The sequence below is a fragment of the Sardina pilchardus genome, chromosome 18 (genome assembly GCF_963854185.1).
Source record: "Sardina pilchardus chromosome 18, fSarPil1.1, whole genome shotgun sequence".
In the NCBI taxonomy this organism is placed as follows: Eukaryota; Metazoa; Chordata; class Actinopteri; order Clupeiformes; family Clupeidae; genus Sardina; species Sardina pilchardus.
Genome location: NC_085011.1, coordinates 21,879,662 through 21,894,588, shown reverse-complemented (window position 1 = coordinate 21,894,588; position 14,927 = coordinate 21,879,662). Strand labels below are relative to the sequence as shown.

Below are 14,927 nucleotides of genomic sequence, written 5' to 3'. Positions count from 1 at the left end.
TCCGTTCGGATACGGAACGCCTGCTCTCCTTCATCTGATTAACAGTCACTGAGTGAGTGGGAGGGAAGCAGGAGAAAGGGAGAGCTGGATGGACAGAGTGATGTGAAAGGTGGGAGAGAAGTAGAGAGAGAGAGGGAGTGAGTGAGAGAGAGAGTTGGATGGACAGAGTGTGAAGAGTAGAGGGAGAGAGAGAGAGAGAGGTGGATAGAGGAGATGGTAGTGGGGGTGATAGAGTTACATAAAAGAAGAGAACTAAACCTCAGGACAGTATGAGTGAAGAAGAATGAGAGATGGAGACAGGTTGACTGAGATCAGGAAACAGACAGGAAGAGGGGCATGAGGAAAGACAGTGGGGAGCAAGATGAACAGACAATAAAGGATAAGCGATAAGACTCAAATAGGGAGAGCGAGCGAGGGAGCGAGCTGGAGAGAGATAAGGGAAGAAAGAAAGGAACAGATTGACAGCGAGATAGCGAGACAGTGAGAGTGTGAGATACAGGGGGGAAGCCTTGAAGCAGACAGAGAGACAGACATGGACTGGGGAGCGAAGGTGCAGAGTCTGAACAAGTTACATCTACATTTCCATTTATTGATTTGGCAGACGCTTTCATTCAGCGACTTACAGCAAGAGTTCCTCCAGTGAGCTGGCCGACAACCAACTACTGCACATGAATCCCCAGTGCTCCCTATACACACACACCCACATACTTACACACACACCCACACACTTACCCACACACCATGACTTTCGGTAGTGTAACGGTCGACCCCCCCCCCCCCCCCCCCCCTTCCCTTAGCCCTCCTTCCCCTGCTGGCTGACCTTTTCACCCCGCGCTGCAGCTTGTGAAAGGTGTTTGTGCCCTGCTGCACAGTGTAATGCTGAGTACCAGCAGGATTAGGGAGCCCTGCGCTGAGAGGCCTTTGATCGCCTCATTCCTCCCACCTTACAACTAGGGATGGCGAAAACTAAACATTTTCTTGACCGACCACCGAGGCTCATTAGCCGGTTGAAACCGGTTAACCGATTCGTTTAAAATAAATTATGCTATTTGAAATAACACTAACAGCCACGCAATTTCCCAACTCTCATCTCTCTGTCCTACGCTCAAACACACAGCCCCGGCGCCGCCCTTTCACTCACGTCACTTTTTAAAATCCTACAGCGCCAATGAGTCCTCCAAACCAAGGAGCTTGTAAATGGAGGACAACTGGTTCCTTTGCTCCGAAAATGGTTTGGGTACTAGGTGATCGCGTTGCAAATAAAGGCGTTTGTCTAGCGTTAGAAGCTCATTTGAAGCTGAAATGGCCGCGGCTCACTTATGAAAATGACAGCTCCGAAGAGACGCAGCTTAGTTTGAGGGAGTGCTAACAACAATAACGAAAGATGATCATTACCTTATCTGTTACCATTGATGACCCTTCCTGAAATGTAGATGTAATGTCTTTCCAAATTTAAGCCCATCTTATGCGGAAAGTTGCCTAGACTGCAACATGATAAAACCAATGGATAAAACGGCACACTTCCAGATTGCAAAAGACGCACCGGCCACCGCTGTGACCTCGTGCCAAATGTTTTTATTGGTTTATTACGTAGCCTAGCCTACAAGCAGGCGTGATGAATAATTGAGTGAGAGGGATAATTTGTTAACTTCACGCAAAAAAAGATCTTCTTGGAATGAGATGGCTAGCTGTAGTAGCGTTTAGTCCACTGTCTTTAGCCTAATTTAAAGATGCCTCTTTTTTTTTTGTTTAACCGACTAGCGACAACTTTGGTCGGCTAACGTGGATACGGTCAACCATCGGTCAAACAGTCACCGGTTAACATCCCTACTTACAACACTCGACACCAAGAAAGCAAACGCACGCCTGCATACACATGCACATATACACACATGTACACACACACACACACACACACACACACACACACACACACACACACATACACACACACACACACATATGCACACTAACAGAGGCATACAGACTAACATGCTAGCTTTCCTGTGATTTCATGGACACATGCAGTGCACAATCATGTACGTTCACACTTACTGTACACACAAACCGCTGATGCACGCACACTTGTAAACATAAGATACAAAATGTATGTACACTCACTCATTGTGTGTTCCAGTGTGTGTAGATTAATAATTCAGCACCTAGCATCTATGACACATACAGGCACACACAAACACATACACATGCAAACATACACACTCACTCACTTCTTCACTCACTGTCTCACTCACTCACTCACCCACCCACCCACCCACCCACCCACTCACTCACTCACTCACTCACACACACACACACACACACACACACACACACACACACACACACACACACACACACACAGACACACAGACACACACACACACACACACACACACACACACACAAGGAAATTCCAGGTTGCTTTGATTGCTCATCCAGTTCTTTACAACACTTCCACAAATGAACTCTAAGGAGCCGTTTTAGTAGGATTGGCCAAGTGGCGCCCCCCATCTAGCGCTAATGAGGGGGGAGGAACCCACCAGGATGGGCCTGAACCCCCCCCCCCCCCCCTTCAGTATGCTCCCCCCAGAGCTGGTTGGTGACCCGGGGAAAGGGTGGCGTGTCTGGTGCCCACCCCCCCACCCCGCACTGTCCCGTTGGTCATGCCCACTGGAGCTTGTCCGTGTTGGGGGACAAGGAGACGGGCCGCTGCCTCCTGGGCTTTGTGCGTCGGCACAGAACAGGGGCGCGGGGCTCCGCTGGATGGGGGATGTGGGGCGTTAGTGGGCGGTCAGCGCCCCCATAATCTAGGTGTGGGATCACAGCTTATTTCATCAATGGCCATCATGATGACTGTAGTAGTTATTAGTTCATCGAAGCTGGCAAGAATACCATGCCTCGTGTTGTGTTTTAAAGCAATTTCAGTTGTGTTGTGGGCTGTTGTGTTTGTAGAATGTTTTCATGAGGTTGTTTGTTTATTAATGCTCTCTTCCTCTTTACCTCTCCTGTGCAGGTTCGCCATATTGTGTGGACAGTTATCAGAATATGACACTATCCAGAATAAAATAAAAAATGGCTACCTGTTTAAGGTGAGTACATGTGTCTGTAAAATCACTCCATATGACAACACTCAGTAGTCCTCAGTAGACTCTCTAGTCTATGTTCTGTGTGCTCTGAAGGCATCCATATTAAAGCTGTCATGTTGCTGCGGTTTGGGTCCCATACATGCACATGTACAGTAAATCCCCAGTGCATTGTTCCTAGCCTGGAAAAAATGTTTATGTCTTTTCATGGAATCATAAAACAAAAATAGCACTCAATGATGTAACCTATATACTGTAGGTGTGAATATATGACTGTCTCTATATGTGTGTTTGTGTGTGTGTGTGTGTGTGTGTGTGTGTTTATACAGTGTGTGTGTAATGATATAGTGGGCATTGTGCACGTAGGCCTGTCTGTGTTCTGCTGTGGGCCTGGAGAGGAGGGCGGGTGCTCCGTTGTTCGCTAAGAGCCCCGCTCAAAAGATCAGGCAGCGTAGCAGGACTGCACGTAACATCCATCTTACCTGTCAGCTGGCACCCAAAACACTGTTTATCTGCTCGACAGGTGAACAACAAAAGAGGAAAAGCGGGCGAGAGAGGGAGGGGAGGCGAGGAGAGGGAGGGACAGAGAGAGGGAGGGACAGAGAGAGGGAGGGAGGGAGGGAGGGTGGGAGTAGCGTAGAGGAGAGGAGAGAGAGTTTGGGCGTAGCACAGGAGAAAGTAAGTGGATTGGCAAGAGTAAGGGGGGGGGGGGTGGAAGAGGGAAAGAGAGAGTGATAAGGAAGATGTATGATTTTTGGAGGGTTTGAAAGCGAGGGAGACAGAAGTGATTTATGGGCAGAAGAGAGGTGTGTGATGATCCCTGCAGAGTCTACGACACACCAGCAAAAACATCACTGGGCTGAGGCGCCAAATAAAGACTACTCAACCTCTCGCCATACACACACACACACACACACACACACACTCACACACACACACACACACACACACATTCACTCACTCACTCACTCACAGATAACAGGCACACACACACACACTCTCAGGCACACACCCTCAGCTGTTTCCTGACCCTCTCTTCCCAGGATCACCTGGATCTAGCCATCGAGCTGAAACCTGAGGACCCTCTCTCCTACTACCTGCTGGGCCGATGGTGTTACGCCGTAAGTCAGCCGCAAGCCCACCGCAACACAGCCAGACCCAAACACACCGAGCCACGGCCATTATTCAGCTGTCTGCCACCTCCATTCTCGGACTTCCTCCCTCTTCTCGCTCGCACTGTTTAAAAAGTCCAGACCGCCGTCACCGTTTGTTTTCTCTGGCAGTTCCAGGAGACGTTTCCATTCTGCGATAAGCACGCTCGAAAGCTGGCCACTTTGGATCGGCCATTGTGTCCACGAAATCAGATGGGCTCTGTTTACCTTGGGTGTTTGCCCCCCCCCCCCCCTTCATTTTAATCCCGTTACTCTTCCACTCAAGGAGCAGTCGTTGTGTAAACACGCTGCTTAGATACATTTCTGGCCACCCATCGATGCTTAATGTTAGCATTTTTATTTTCCCCTACAGATTAGACTGGTTTGATGCTGGGGTGTTGAGGTAATGTTTGACATGATGAACTGAACCACGTGGATTGATATCCATGATACATTACCCAGAAGTATTCCGTGTGTAAACACACAGCTTAGATACGTCTTCCTCTGTCCAAACAGCAACTGGCCACCCATTGATGCTTAATAATGTTAGCATTCTTTTTAGAATAAAGACTCAATCTGTCTGATTGGGAGGTGTTTTTAAGTGGTGGGTTAGTGTCTAGCGTGAGGAGCGGAGCCGTGTTTATTGTGGTGCGTTGGTGTGTGGGAAAGGGAAAGGGACGTGAGTGAGAGAGACGAGCACGAGCCCTCAAACGGCCTCACTTTCTCTCCCGTCCCTCGGTGCTAACTGCTAACGCCTCCGCTCAGCCATCACCACCTCCTCCTCCTCCGCTGCTGCCGCCGCGTTGGAAAGAAATGACACGGCGCCAACAGTACACCTGCAATTAGCAGACACCCCTCCCCCCTCCCCCCCTCTTTCTTTATCCATGCCATCCCCGTTTTTTTTCCTTCTTTTTCTTTCTCACACGAAAGGGTGGGGAAGGAACACTTCATACGCCCTTACAGCTGTTCCTCCCCCAAGCCATTATCTGATTCCTGGAAATGCTTGCGGGAAGGTACGCGCGGTGTTTAGAAGACAACACAATAGTGTGGTGGAGTTTGTGGAAACAGTGTGTGTGTGTGTGTGTGTGTGTATGTGTTTATGTCAGTGTGCGTGCTGTGTGCGTTCTTGACACAAACGTTTATCAGGTTTTAATGCATCTGTCACACAGTAACAGATGGCGCTTGAATCTTTCTCTCCGCCGTGGTGCTTTTATGATCGGGTGATCAGGACTGTGGTTGAAAGGTGATTGAAAGAATAACCAGAACAACCAGAATGAGAAGAGTGGAAAGAAAAACTCTATTTCTGTTCTGATTAACCTGGTGGAACAGTGGCTAGTGCACACAATAAGTGTTGACTGGCACTTGGTCAGGATTGCCAGAGTTACTTGGAATCATGAATAAGAACATACCTGCCGTTCAGTAAGGATTAGTCATTTGTTCATCCAGTGCTGGCTTTCATTTTCTCTCTGCGTTCATGGCTTCTTGATCTCAGTCTGTCTCTGTTTACTATGTAAACATCTCACAGCCATGTCAGCCATTATGTCACCTCTGCTGTTGTTGCGTTACATTGTTGATTCATTGCTCTAATATCCATAACCCTCCTTCACTCTCGTGCCCTGTAGTTAGACGGAGTAATGGGACTCTGTTGCCTCCGGGTGCTTCTGCAACCGTATACCCCAGACAGGTGTTATCCCAAACTCGGGCACTTTCTGTGTGTATAGATGTATGCTTCAGTGTCAGATTTGTGTTCTAATGTTTTGCCTCATGGCAGGTTGCACAGTGCACGTGGATTGAAAGGAAAATTGCTGCTACTCTTTTTGGAGAGCCTCCCAACGCAACTGTCCAGGACGCCCTGCAGAACTTCCTCAAGGTACGGCACGTTCACAGGGTAGCACTCTTCAAAGCCGGGGCCTTCAATCCATCTTCATGTTTGGCTTGTCAGTCATCATGATCTACACACACCTTGACCGTCCAAATACGTGTAGTACCAGCTCATGGGACGCTAACACACTCGAGGCGTCTCTGGGCCACCCTACTGTAATTTACACTAGCAGCCCCTTGGCACATAGAGCTTCTCGCTGTCATCGTTTGCACATCTGACCACCAGGAAAACGTCTTAATTTTTCATTTAATATGTACTGTATATTTCATTTTTAGAAGACTTCTGCTAGACGCTTGAGATACAGGTAGAAAGCACTGATCTGTTAGGGCAGGAAAGACGAGGATCATATTGAAGGCAAAAGCCCTGTTTGGAATAAAACGAGTCAGTGAAAGATTTGCCCACAGAGGAGCATGTTTCTGAGCTTAAGGTTTTCCCTCCATGGAACAAATCATACTACTTCTTAAGTAGATATACTATAAAGCTTTGAAGACAACATGTCTCTTTTAAAGTCCTTCAACCAACCTAGGTTACCAGTCGCTGCCTTTACTCACCTTGTGTGTGTGTGTGTGTGTGTGTGTGTGTGTGTGTGTGTAAGCAAAATATGCCCTTAGGGCTGCTTCTTTTTCACTCGTCTTTTCACTCTCTCTTTCTCTCTCCTTCTCTCTTTCTTTCTTTCTTTCTTTCTTTCTTGTCCTTTTTTTTCTCTTTAAGACCAAGCCCCCTGTATTTAAGAAGGGCTTAATCTATGTTCCCTCATTTCACATGTTTATATAGAGAATTGAAATTGCTCCTGGCCAGGATTCTCATGCATGCCTCATCTTCACGTCTTGTGTATCTCACCCATCAATTTGATTTAAGTGGTGTGTGTTGTAACGTGTTGCTCCTCATTGCCACGACTCAGGGGGGGGGGGGGGGGGGGTGTTGGATGGGGATGTGGGTTGTCTAGCTTTTAACAAACAATTCCTGAAGAATTATACAACAGCTGTGGCTGATTGCGCAGGACTGACCTACAAAAACAGTGGCTGCAAGCGCAAGTCTTCCAAGCAGGGGTTGAATCAACAACAGTAACACCAACAACAGCAAAAAAGAAAAAGAAAGGGAAAAAAACGTACTAAATTTGCAGCTGTTGGCCGCATCTTTTGTGTTCTCTGGCAGTGAAGCAGGTCCAGTCTCTTTGGCGTGTAATTGGCCAATTTGCCTGCTAAAGAGCGGTCACTGCACTGCCAGATGGGTCAGAGATGTCTCTCTGGGCTTTGCTTTGGCAGCAGGGCAGATATGAGATTGGCACTTCTGAAATCTCTCTCTCTCTCTCTATCTATCTATCTATCTATCTCTCTCTCTCTCCCTCTCTCTCTAGCCCTCTCGTTCTCTCTTGTTCTCTCTCTCTCTCTAGCCCTCTCGTTCTCTCTTGTTCTCTCTCTCTCTCTAGCCCTCTCGTTCTCTCTTGTTCTCTCTCTCTAAGGCTCTCTGCCAGTAGAGGGAGCATGTCAGCATGTTGCTCACAGCATTTCTCTACCGGAGCTACTCTGAAGTCATATAGCTGCTTTCAAATAGAACCAAAGTGACAGTTGAGAAAGACTGAAATCGGTGTGCGAAAAATGCACTTAAATGTTTTCCCAAATGCTCAAGGCAAGCTTGTTAAATTCCCCAATTATCTGGCAATCTCCGTTGAGAGAAAAATCAAATCCTTTGTGAATGATACTGTAGCAGGACCACATGCATCTACCATCTTCGCACGGCTCCTGAAACCACTACTTAAATTGTTTGAATATGTGGGTTGAACAATAAAACAAAAAAACAAATAAGTGTGGTGTTGAGTGACTAGGAAAACAATCTTAACCGTAATCAGCCTTAGGGTCTAATCTAACCCTCTCTTTTACACAGACAGAACATGCATCAGATGGGGGTGTATGTGACTTGGGAAATGTAATTTATATAGATGAGGAATTAAAGTCGTAATATTGCAGTGGAATGCTCCAATCATGTTTTCATTGGCAGCCTTGAAACCCTCTGTCAGCTCTGATGTGACAAGACAAGTTCTCGGGCCAGAGAGACGCACAGGAGAACTGTTTACAAACACCGTCTGACTCCAAAGCCCCGGAGCGGGTATCATTTGCCGTTTCATTGATTTTTACAGCCGTTTGAGAGGGCATTCCAGCTCTCTTCTGTGTGGGTTGTTGTTAAAATGTTCTTCCTAAGATCATGACGCCCTGTCATTATCTCGGGCTTTCACGTCAGCAATCCCAAAATCATTTGTCGTTAAGAGGAGTTGCTGGCTGCTGCCGCTAGCATTTAGGATCTCAGCGCAGACAGTACAAGCCCCAATCTGTGGATTCTTCTCCGGTAAAAAAAAAAAGGGATTCGCTGCTTATTCCTGAAATGCTTCTTGCTGCTCTGGAGGCTGTTTAGATAAGCCAGGAGGTGTGTACGGTTCCTGTCTAAAAGTAACAGATAGGCAGAAAATAAAGCAACTTGATAAGGATAGGGGCAGCGCTGCCATTATTTGATCCAGCTGTGCACTACCTCAGCACCTGGCTAATGGCTGGGGAAATAAAACTTCTTTGGCTCAGTCCAGGAACTGATTGGTCCAATTAAGGGTGTGGCACACTGTTAGACATAGCTAGTGGCATGCCGAGAATCCTGTAAATAGCCATCTTGTTTTCCTTTTATAGAGCTCCTGTACTCTATTTTTTCCCCTCACCTTACTCTGCCCCCCCCCCCCCCCCATATATGTAGTCAGCTTCCATCTTTCATCCCTCTCAGTTTATTCACTTCTTCCTTCTTTTTCAGCCTTTTCTTTTCCTTCTCTTCCATCTTTTACTTCATCCCTCTCTCTCTCTCTCTCTCTGCTCTTCCTCTGCTATTGTGCCTTTCTCTTCATTCTCCTCATGTAACAGGCTCCTTTTTGTTCATTAGGCTGAAGAGATCTGTCCACAATACTCGAAATCCAATCTCGTCTTCCTGGCAAAGGTCAGTGGAAATCCATTTTGAAAACGCACCCGACATAAAGGCCACAGATAAGGCCCGTGGAGCCCATTAACACTAGATGTATCTGCTTGTTTGAACAGTGTTATAAGGACCTGGGCCAGAAACAGCAGGCCAGAGAGATGTGCAGCACAGCATCCTGCATTGACAACACTACTACAGAGGTAAGCCGGTGGATATCCAGCTCCCACTAAACTGGACTGTACCTTTCAGTGAATTTGAGTTGCAGCTGTCACATCGTCTCACAGTGACCTTATCAAACATACCTTCCTATCATTCTGTATCCGCCTCTCACCCACTTTCTTTCTGTCCCTTTCTCTCTTTTTCTCTTTCGCTTTCTCCCTCTCTCTCTCAGGACGATGAGGCTCAAAAGGAGCTGGACTCCCTTCTCTCCTATCTGTAGCCACACGGTTACTGTATTACACTGATCACACTGAAGCAGAACTACGTTTTCCTGACTTCCACCTCAAGCTGACCTTACCAGCTTGACCAAACGTTGGCGTCAATGTGAAGAAAATTGTGAATATTTTATTTTTTTGTCAGTGTGCTTATTTAGTTGAGTTTTAACTTGTACTTTGAAAGAACAATTGTGGGGGGGGGGGGGGTGTACACCTACATGTACAAACTACTGTAACTGCACTGCAGATATTAGATTATTATCATGCCCATCATGTTGATAAGGAACAGTACAGAAGTAACATGATCACAGTTGTGTTGGGTGCACAAACAAGGAACGGAACGCTATGGCTGACTGAGTTTTTGTCTGGGTCACACCTGATGGTGTTTGCTTACCTTTGATGCCCATTATGACTGAACAAAACAAAACAAAACAAAACAAAACAAAAAAAAAAACAGTGGAGTTTCCATAAAGTTCCCTGGGAGAGGGGAGCGTACCCAGTCTGGTACCCAACACCACTGAAGAATAAGAAGAAGAAGAGCTGTCTGGATCGCTGGGGCGGTTATCTGCGTCCTGACCTCTCCACTGCCACAACAATCCCGTTGGCTTTTGTCGTTTTCAGCACATTCTTACCTCTAATGGCAGCAGCAGCAACAACCGGAAAAGGAAAACAAAAAATGGGACTCAAACAATAGAGCACCCAAACAAGGCTTTTCATTCAGTGGCCAACACCTGACCCCTCCTGTCTGATCTGTCCCCCTCTCTCTCTCTCTTTCTCTCTCGCTCTCTCTCTCACACACTTTTTCTCTCTGTGTCCCCATTTATGCATGTGTGTGTGGGGAGGGGGGGCCTCTCCCACTGGTCAGATGGACCATTGACATTTGCTACACCTTTGTCCCAGTTGTGGGACAAATGGGGCTGTCAGTCAGGGGCTGACCCCTCTGAAGCGAGGCCAGCGCTCCCGTCCTCTGTTTGGGGGTAACAAGCGGCTCCGTCGCCCCCCAGTGCACACCAGCACCCCGGCGTCTCACGCCCCTCACTAATCCGGGCAGCGAAGGAGAACGAGCAGGGGATGGAGGCAGCTCGTCTGACATTTTGTCCTTTTCCCTTTCATTCTTTCGTTCTTTCTTCCTGAACGAGAATCGTTGTTTTTTTACATTCCCTACTGCATGTTATGTCACATGTTTTTTTTATCACAGTGACTGGATTACTGTCATTATTACCAGTCAATGCTGTTGTCATGGCTTAAGAAGCCGGCTCATATAACTCTATATCTCCTGGACATGTATCATCGGAAGGGGAGAAAAGAATATTGATGTACTCAATTTTATGAAAATGTAAATGATTTCTATGGATATCATAAAGTGTGCTGTTATTTTTTTGTTGGAAGAGATATAATAGAGGAAATTGAATGTTAGAGTTGCATTAGAAGAGGCCTGGGGCTTGACCTAATCACATATTTGGCCCTCCTGAGATCAAATTACTGTACTTGCAACATGTCAACATAAAAGAAGCGATTTTATGTCTTTATATTTTCCTTTTATTTAGACTTTATTTTTCATTAGATTTGTATTGTTGAGCAACAGGAATGTTCTTGGGGTAATTTGGAATTTAGAGCTGCAATATTTTATGAATTACACTACAAGGAAATTGTAATGTAAGCAAATTACTATTAACAAAATGTACATAGAATTCTACACAGATGATTATATTTACATTGTAAATGTTAACACAGCAATTACAGGTTATCATTAAAACGTGTTCATCCATCCTTGATTCACCCCATTCTTTGCCTCATTCCTGGGATTATCACATGATCAGACTCGGTGGTCTGCCATCCAGTCAGATCAGGACCTCACTGTCTCCCATCTTTGTGGGCACGTCTTTACACGAAAGACATATTCAGCAACACTAGAAATGGCGTCAGACTGAGATCTACATTTCCCCTCATCACAGATGGTATCAACAGCCTACTAAACGCACAAACAGCCCCATTACGATGCATTTGTGTTCATCTCCTGATTGTCCCCCCCTCATCTTATGGCATCTTGAAAAGGTACAAAAATTCAAACATGTTTACCACATCCTTCTCTCCTCTTGCTCTGCTCATTCTTGCCCAGTCATCCTGATGGGAATGTATTTGTGTGTGGGAAGTGGTTTGGGCTGATAACAGCACACTAGGCTGAGTTTGTGGGAGAGTTTCTTCCAGGTGCTCCAGCATCATCTCTCACGCTCTTTGTGCTCACCATGCACCATTTGGATGGATGGGAAAGTCCGAGCGCAAAAGCCATCACATGGTCTCTCCTCCATCTGTTTCAGAAAGCAGCTCACTTGACATTCCTCACACGCAAACGTATGGACTGCAGTTTGTTTATTTATTTGTATATCAGAAGAATAGGTATAGGCCTATTCCATACAATTTAATGATTCCAAGTCTAGTCTTTTGATTTAGGCTACTATTTAGGGTGACTTAAGAACAGAAGGGCCGAAGATAAGGGTAGCCTACTGTACATATTGTGTCATGTTGGCTACTGTTGGCGTGTTGCATCCCTGAGCGCGGACACTGACGTCTCCTCAACCGCGGATACATGTTTTCATTCAATACAGTCAGGATATATGTCATTTAGACAGTTTAGCTGAAAATGTAGGTTATATGGAAAGCAGCATTACGCATTTCACAATGACAACATTATCATTAAGTAAGTCCCAGGACAACGCAAATGGTTCATTATTTATCCCCAATACTGTTGTCATTTTAGCCACACGCTACCAGAGGTGGGTATTTCACGAACTTTTCTGATGTTGGTTGTGTGCCTTTATAGGCTAGCCTACTCTCCTGAACTTTGCTTTCCCCCGAGCCAGCAACTCCACTCAAGCGATTGGACTCATTCTGAAAGTAACCTACTTAAAAATCTACTGTTTATGACAACAACATTGACATCAGTCTTGAGAGGATGACTAATCTGATAAATTTGGCATCAGCAAATCGTGAAAAATATTTCCGTTTGACTCCTTTCGTATCAGCTCTTGCATCGTTGCCCACTGTTATTATTACAGGTTGGAGGACATTCTCAATTGACACAACTTTGTACACGGAGGCCGTATTTATAGTGCATACTTTCCTACAATGCAAACATGGTGGTGTTATTGAGAGTGAGGCCATTTAGTCGGTTCTGTGTAGAGAGTTTGTAGTGAAAACAAAGATAAGAGATAACCAGCTCAAAAAAAAAAAAGGTCAAGCACCCAATTTACATAATAATGCAAAAACAAGGATTTCCATAGTATGTTAGAATTAAGAATATACATTAAAATTAAAATAAAATAGCCACAGCAACAGTATTTGAGATATATTCATTTAAAAAGTAAACTCTAATTGTTCACTTAAATGCGATACACATACATTTACACTAGCAATGGATGTATCTGCTAGTGTATTCCCCCATATGTTTTGTATTCTTACCCTGCAGAGGTAAATACACATTGTTCTCTAGAAGTCAGAATGTCTGCCGCATGCAAAATTCCCTATGCAGATCACATTCTTGGCATGCATTTTAGTGTCATGACTCATGTTTGACCACTGGCTTAAGGAGGCCCAGCTGGCAAATCCACAGGACAACAGTGTTTTATCCAGTGTCTGCGTGAGCATTGTTTGTTATGAATGAGTGTGGCTGGTTTGACCGCTAATCAGTGGACAAAGCCGTGCCACGTGAGACTCGCGGTGGTACTTCATTGGAGTGGCGGCTTCCAGAGATCTTGTTTGTTTTTGGGCTGTTTGTGAACCATGCCACCCTGTCACGCAGGGCTAGACATGGCCGTCCCTGCCAGGAGCTCCAGGGTCGGTCTGAGTCAGACTGACGGAGAGGGTGAGCTGTGTCTACACTGCAACACTTCCCTAGTGCCCTCTTTTTATGCCTATGCTCTCTCTCTCTCTCTCTCTCTCTCTCTCTCTCTCTCTCTCTCTCTCTCTCTCTCTCCCCCTCCCTCTCTCTCTGTTTGCCAGCTTTGATGCATCATGCTGTGTGGAAGTAGCCTGGAAATCCAGACCCAAATCTAGAGAGATTTAGGGTCTGGCTATAATGAACAAATAGCCCAACGGCCCAGGCGGCACCAATCATGCATTTGAAAATATCACTGCACGCAAGTGGATAACAAAACAACCAATGTTTACTGATTGATTCCGGACTTTGACGTTGCAATGCTGTAGTCATCTGTGGAGCTCACCTCTTGCCCGCCTATATGAGATACATCAATGTGATTCGTGACTCGCTGAGCCAATTCAATTTGAACTCAAATTGTACTCTCGCGAGAACTCCAGGGTACTGAGACCAAAGCTCTCACACTTCACGCACCATCACTCTCACAAACACACACACACACACACACACACACACACAGAGCAATGTGCTGGTCCTCACACTCAGCAGGCTTTCTCCACCTGCCACCCCTCCCCGAGGAGGAGATGTACTCAGCAGACCGTGGGTTCTCCTCTGTTCCCCATTAAGAGGCAAGCCAGACCCGTCTAGGTCAACCAGAGGTCACCAGCCACAGAAAAACAATGAAGAGAAAACTCTTTAAGAGCCCGCTGCTTGTTGCCCAGCGTGTTTTTTGTCAAGCAACCGATATGAAAATGGCCTCAACTACAAACTAACAAAACCCTCAACATGTTTGTGCCTTATGACGCAATGCCCTTTCAATCTGACAGGAAACAACCATGATCTGTGTGGGGATGAAGGTCATTCGGGATCAGAGGAGACAAGGCAGGTGTCCTTGAAATACACAAACACACACACACACACACACACACACACACACACACACACGTGATTTATTTCTCTGGATACTCTTGTAGGCTGTGTGTTCCTGTAACTGGAGAGGGGAAGGCTTACTGTAGTTAGCATTGTGCCGACGAGTCAATGACCCCCAAGCACTGTGACATTGTCTCAGGTTTTCCGGATGCTGAACCCACCCGTCCTGCATCTGTCTACAGCACGGTGGCTACTCTGTAGTCTCTGTGATATTTTCGAAGCAGCTTTTCAAGGGTTAGATTGACAGCAAATAATGCTGCTTTTTCCACCTTCTTTCCCTGCAATTTTTCCTGCTTTCTCTCGCTCCTTTTTGTTTTGTTAGTTTGAAAATGTAGGTATAAGGAGGGGTATGAGGGTGTTGCCGTATCGGTAATCAGATGGTTTTATCTGAACTTGTCACGCACTGGGGCTGGCTGTGAGCCCCCGACTGATCAAGAACAGGATGTTCTGGGAGTGCAAGATAAAGGGCAACACAGGCAGAGCTTTATCCCAAACACTTTCCTTTTGTTCCCACACCACATGGAGGCTGCAGTCAGCCAGCCGGCAGTGTTGTTGCGATGGGTAAAATTAGAAAGCAGTTACCTCACCGCCCACCCCCGTGTTGCAGTTGGTTCCTATTTAGGT

General features: G+C 46.1%; 1 protein-coding gene across 4 annotated transcripts in view; it reads left to right on the top strand.

Moving 5' to 3' along the window:
• LOC134063656 (regulator of microtubule dynamics protein 2) overlaps positions 1-11,268 on the top strand; it is a 48,479-nt gene extending 37,211 nt beyond the window's left edge. For 3 of the 4 annotated variants that reach the window (XM_062519289.1, XM_062519288.1, XM_062519291.1), the window contains 6 exons: positions 3,014-3,089; positions 4,127-4,204; positions 6,006-6,104; positions 9,033-9,086; positions 9,185-9,265; positions 9,457-11,268. In XM_062519289.1, coding sequence (XP_062375273.1) covers positions 3,014-3,089; positions 4,127-4,204; positions 6,006-6,104; positions 9,033-9,086; positions 9,185-9,265; positions 9,457-9,504 — 436 coding nt within the window. In that variant the 3' untranslated portion in view covers positions 9,505-11,268. The remainder of the gene's footprint in view (positions 1-3,013; positions 3,090-4,126; positions 4,205-6,005; positions 6,105-9,032; positions 9,087-9,184; positions 9,266-9,456) is intronic. The other variant, XM_062519290.1, reaches the window with a different exon arrangement.
• Positions 11,269-14,927: the final 3,659 nt, after the last annotated feature.